This window comes from Benincasa hispida, chromosome 12 (assembly GCF_027475165.1).
Source record: "Benincasa hispida cultivar pf3 chromosome 12, pf3_genome.v1.1, whole genome shotgun sequence".
In the NCBI taxonomy this organism is placed as follows: Eukaryota; Viridiplantae; Streptophyta; class Magnoliopsida; order Cucurbitales; family Cucurbitaceae; genus Benincasa; species Benincasa hispida.
This window is the reverse complement of record NC_143489.1, coordinates 29,247,684-29,253,777: the sequence shown is the minus strand read 5'-3', so window position 1 is coordinate 29,253,777 and position 6,094 is coordinate 29,247,684. Positions and strand designations below refer to the sequence as shown.

The 6,094-nt window shown below is 33.9% G+C and overlaps 1 protein-coding gene across 2 annotated transcripts; it reads left to right on the top strand.

Annotated features, from left to right (window-relative positions):
• Positions 1-392: 392 nt before the first annotated feature.
• LOC120092600 (uncharacterized) lies at positions 393-4,818 on the top strand. 2 transcript variants are annotated; one of them, XM_039050738.2, is made up of 7 exons: positions 393-992; positions 1,827-2,090; positions 2,462-2,517; positions 2,759-2,837; positions 2,922-3,060; positions 3,746-3,859; positions 4,266-4,818. In XM_039050738.2, the coding sequence occupies exons 2-7, from the start codon at positions 1,897-1,899 to the stop codon at positions 4,455-4,457; spliced, it is 774 nt and encodes a 257-aa protein (XP_038906666.1). In that variant the 5' UTR covers positions 393-992; positions 1,827-1,896; the 3' UTR covers positions 4,458-4,818. The 2 variants fall into 2 exon arrangements, with proteins under 2 accessions (XP_038906666.1, XP_038906667.1); XM_039050739.2 differs by having other exon boundaries at positions 682-1,025.
• Positions 4,819-6,094: the final 1,276 nt, after the last annotated feature.

Below are 6,094 nucleotides of genomic sequence, written 5' to 3'. Positions count from 1 at the left end.
ACAACACAAGCTAATTCTTTGATTATGTAAACTCTTGTTAATGGTTACTTGGCTCTAAATGCACACGTATGACATCTAATTCAAGGGAGATTGAGAATGTTTGGCAATTTTCACTCATGATGTAGTAATTACACTTAACTTAGAAAAAAAGATTAAACTATTTGGTTTCATTTAGGTAATTTTGTGATTTTTGTGCTGAGTGTGACGAAAGCCTAGATTGTGACTACAACCTCTACAAGGCAAAATCAATTTATGGTCATAATCCTATAGGTGACTGGTTGAATGAATGTTATATAAAATATTATTGTAATATGATTGACTAATTTTATTAGAGACAAAATTTAAGTAACATGTCATGTATAATATCAACACATTGTTTGTGATGGACACACATGATTTACATGAAAATCCCTACACAAACTAGGAAAAATCCATAACAAATGAGTTACAAACTTTGAACAAATTCTTTCTAATTTATCTCACATTTTTCTCATTGAGATGATTTGCTAAAGTGCCCATCTATTTATAGTTCAAATTAACTTAGCCATCAAATAAGCCACAAATTAGTCATAGACAATATGAAAAGATCCAATGGCCACAAAATTTTCTTGGCCTCCAAATAAATTCTTTGAACAAGCTTGATAATTAGATAATATCATTTAACAGTTTAGATCATAATTCATCCAAAATATCTCCATAAACTCTCATAGTCTTATCATCCGATTAGCTGTGCAAGACTCCATACCTTTTCGCGCGGGCCCTGATGAAGCTGATATGAAAATTTTCCTATTTTCCAGTGATTTTGTTGAGGTTTTTGGCCTGAGGGACTCTTAGATTCGGGAATACGAATATGCGCGCCGTCGAAAGAGAAGATTCTTTTCAGTAATTCGCATCTCCTTTTTCTAATTCCCTTTCTCCACCATTTTCCAGCCCCCAAAATTCCCCTTAATCTCCCCGCCGCGGCATCTCAATATATTCCTCCTCTTCTTCAGGTTTTCTCTTCTTCCCACTATGATCATATCCAGGTTGTGTGTTCATGAATGAAGCTTTTAATTTTTCCCATTTCATATCTTCGATTTTTTTCCCTCTTTCAATGTCGAATCCTTTCTGGGTTTTTTTTTTTTTTTGTTTTTTTTGTTTTTTTTGTTTTTTTTTTGTGCTTTGGTTCCTGACATGTCGAATTTTGGAAACCCCACATGAATTCCTACGGTCTTAAGTTGGTTTTTGGTAATGCCGATAAGGTGTTTGATAATATTCATTGTAATTGTACTCATCCATCTTGCTTCAAAATTAAGATTGCAATCATAAAAAAGATTGAATAATGGGCATGAATTCATGGTTTAATTTTTAATTTTTGATTTGTGGGGTGTGTGGTGATTCGTATAGAGTATTAATTATTGAGGTACACAAGCACTGAGATTCACAGCTGCTACCAACTAACATGAAAAACCAATCCTGCTATTTGTAAGGATAAAAATTTATCTTTACCTCCCTCCCATTGAATTGAGTTGTCCTTGATTAAACAATGATTCGCTAAAAGAAGTAAGGTCACATAGGCAATGGAAAAAGTTAGCTATCAAGTTTCTTTTCTATTAACCAAAAGGCCAAAAAAGTATTGTCCAGTCATCTATTCTCATGGCAATTGGGACTAATTCATCGAAAGGACAAAAAAGTATGCAATTGTTAATGTGGGATTCCTTTTTATATTTATTTATTTTTCTTGGAATGTTTATTTCTTCAAAGGAAGATTTGATTTAGAAGTAAGTTATTTTGTTAACATATGTAGCAACTGTAACTGAAAGTAACTGTGAATTTTACCTGTGCAGTTCAACATAGGAGTTTGCACTGGACACGGTTATTTTGTTCAATGCCGGCAGATTCTTGCTGGCATTGAGAATGATTCAGCTTATTACTGAAACTCTGATGGGTATCCAGAATAAATCAAACTCTAGTAGAGCCCTTGAAGGTCTGCATGGGGTTACTATCGTGCCTGATTCGCAATTGGTGTTGGAAAAGACTACACAAGATGAGTTTTCTCAGTTGAGTTGTGGAAATTCAGCTATAAGTGTGAATCAGCCATTGCTAAAGCAGTAAGTTAACATGAAAAATGATAGAACTCAATATTATTTATCCGCAAACATTGTACAATATTAGGATGTTCAGAGAGCTCCCCTCTCTCCAGCAAGCAAACTCTAATTACCAAAAGTATCATCTCCTTAGACATTTTTCCTTCCTATAGCCCTGCCCTCACGACTTCTCTCATACCCCTACATTACATTACTTGTTTATTGAGCCTACCAAAGCTAACTATCACCTTTATTATTGAAACCAATAAAATTAACTGTTGTAATTTTTCATAGTGCAGAGTCTGATTTCCGCCAACTTTTTCAACTGTTCATAATAGGGTGAATAACAAAATGTCACCATACCATGGTATTAACGGTTTTTTCATGATCTTCAGATGGGTATGGGAGCAAAGACCATCCTGTTTGAGACCTGTTGGGGGTTGTATACAAGGTATACTCTTGAAATTACTTCACCTTCATAGTACGTTTTCTTGAAATGAGATTTGTTCTCCGACATCATCTCCCAAGGAAGTGCCAAGAGACAAAAGTTAATTTCTATGAGGCTTGAACCTAGGACTTAGAGCATATCTCTAAACATGCCAAGGCCTTACCACCAAGACACCCTTCCCGTTCTTTAGCCTTAATTATATAAATGGTTCCTAAATATTATTCCTCCTTTATTTGGTTGGTAGGTGATCGGAATTTGGCAGAGAGGGTGGCTAATGTGCTTACCTCACTTCCTTTCATTGCTCTTGGAATCCAGGCACCTAGGTAACTGCTGCTGAACGTTTTCTTGTAATGATAGATATCTGTCTAGGTGCTTGTCTGATTATTTGCCTATTACTTCGGGGACAGGAGGAATTTCCCAATGAAGCTATATGCTAATTCATTGATTGGAGTAGGAGTTGCCTCAAGTTTATATCATTCTTCCAGGGGAAAAGTGAGACAATACCTAAGATGGGCGGACTACACAATGATAGCCGCAGCCACGGTGGTAAGTTAAAAATGGATTTGTTTATTGAAATAAGACAAAAGGGAGGTTACCAACTCGCATAATTAAGCTTGCTAATGTGGGGTATGAGAATTCTCATACGTGTTATGTATGATTAGGTGATTTACTTTGAGTCTTTGAGTTCCTTTTCTAAGCATATTTGAAGTTTATGATGTCAGAACAATGCTTGATATACTGATAGTCATCCTACGGTATCTCTGAATATTGGTGCTACTGAATAAAAGATATTCAGCTTCTACTTGTGACGTTTAAGTTGTCATGGTTTTCTCTATCTTCCCTTAATTTAAAAGTACAAAAGATGTTTGTTAATCACATTTATATTACTGATATTTACTGATTTTCAACCTAAGATGCTTGGATTTTCTCATGTCTCAATTGATGTTTCGGTAGTAGTTTCTAGAGCCAAACTTTCAACCTTTGAAATATAAACAATAACAAAATTATAAGATAAATCAAGTGTTCAAGTGTTTGAGGTACTTGTACCCTTCCTTAGACTCTCCTTTCAATCCCTAAATCATTCACCAAAATAATACCCTCTTCGGATCTCACTCACTGTATTTATAACCAATCTTCTTTAACAAACTCGTTAGCTAATTACTAACATACCCTTAATACCTACTAATATCCAAAATTCTATCCTAATAGCATTCTTATCACTATCTTGCAGTGTCTGACAGGAGCTCTAAAAAACGATAACCCAAAGTTGTTGATGGCTGCATCTGCACTTCTATTGCCTTTGAGGCCCTTTACGGTTTCTGCTCTTCACACTGGGATGATGGAGGTAACTTTTTGGTGTCGCTTTTATTTACAGCTCATTCCTTTGCTCATTGATTAATATAGGTTGGTTCTGTATATTTCAAAAATCAGTTGACAGCATTCTATAGGATGACTTGTTGGATGAAGCTGGATCTATCGATTATTACTGAGAATTACTGTCCATTTGCTCAACTATTTTCTTATACGGTTTTAGATGACGATGGATTCAATCATTGATGTACCTAATCTATCTGTCGAGGACAAAGTGACTCGTTTCAATTTGCAAAGTTAGCCTGTTTCCTCAAAATTTAGTCTCTTCAGTCTTCACTGCTCTGAAATAAGGAAATTTCGTTTTCAATCATGAGTAGGATATTCATACATGTTAATGGTTTACTGATGAGTCTGATGTATATTTTCATTTTAAAACTCAGGTAATATTTGCAAAAAGAGCTTTGAAGGATCCAGATTTAAGGATGGCTCACAACGTGCATAAAATGTCAACATTGTTAGGTGGTGTTCTTTTTATTGCTGATGATGCTTTGCCCCAAACTCCATTCATTCATGCAGCTTGGCATCTTGCTGCTGCTGTAGGTGTTGGAACATGCAATAAGCTTCTTGAGTAATTGTTCTCAAGACAAACACAAATTCGTCGACATTTCAGTCTTGCTTTCTTGGAGAACAGCATTGTACACAAGGAAGATTCTTGGTTGATCGTTATGTATTTGTCATCGAGGTCCGATCAACAATCACTCTATTAGATTAGTTCCTCGCTCAAATTCTTGTTACCTTGGAACTTCAACTAATTCAGGAGTCAGCAAGAATAGCTCTCTGTAATAGTCTTTGTTGAAAAGGGGTGATATTATCGCCACTGTTTATGATTAATGAAGAAATAGAACAGAAAAAAAAATTAGTTTGATTAGAGGAGGAATATTTATTGGGTTATCATGAGCTTGCTCCAAATAAAAATGAAGGTTGCAAGTTAAATCTCTCTACATTTATAAATTTTCAATAGGTCCAACAACTAATGCATAGAATTAACTTCTTTTTTTTTTTGAAGGATGGTGAACTGATTTGGAGTGAATTTAGACATTTGGCAGTGTTACCGCTATACTAATGAAGTTGATATAGGGACATTAGACCATTAATAATTCAAAAACACCTCTTCCAAAATTCTTTAGGGTAGATTTGAATAATGTCTCTAAACTTTCCAAAGTTTTATTTTTACTGATGAACTTTAAATTTGTTCTGAAATGTAGTCTTTTTCTAACCTTTTTGTTAAAATAAAAATGAAAAAGTTAGTGATGATGACTTAGAATAATGATATAGGTAAACATATGATAGGTTTCAATTATGCTTTTGCACTTTGGGATGTTTTCACTTATACTCGAGCATTTCAAAATTTTCATTTCACCCCTTAACCATTGATAGTGTCCAAGCCATAAATTTTATATAGGAGACTGTACAAGTCTAAAAAAAAAATCTATAAATGAATGTAAGAGAAGTATTCATAATTTCATTAATTAATTAATTTAATACATTATAATTATCCTCTACGAGTTTTTATATTCTGAAATCGATCCATGATAACTTCAGTATCTAGCTTATCAAAATCCTTTTCAATATAGGCTATAAGACAATCATTCATCCATTGATCTCCCATTCGATTACACAATCAAGTCTTCACAATTATGCATCGTGGAAAATGTTCTCTCTATAGTAGTTGTAGTAACTGATAAAATTAACGCCAATGTGAGTAATCTATAAATTAATGGGTAGACTTTGTCTTTACTCGTCAAGACCATTTTTACTGCAAGATCACATATGCTTTTTATCTCAACAAACTAAATATTTGAACGCATATCAACAATGTAATTTGAAGTTGATCCTCAAGCATAGATAGTTCAATAGCTTAAAAGTCTCTTGGGTAAAATTGAGCGAGTTGATTGAGCATTTTCTATCAAAAGAAACAAATGAATTACTTAGATTCAGATATGCCACGTAGAGAAGTAACTCAATATTTGTTTCAGTAAAACGATTGTTCAACTTTTAAAGTTGCATATCAATGACGACATAGATAACTTCAACATGATAATGGTGTGATTAAATCATTGTATTCACAATATCCTGATCTTTTCTTTGTAATGCTTGGAACAAGTCAATTGTGATTTCCAAGATAAGTTTCATAAAATGTGTATGAAAAACAAAGTCAAAAGATAGGATCGAACTTATTAGAATTTTCGCTTCATATTTTTGTTCTAAA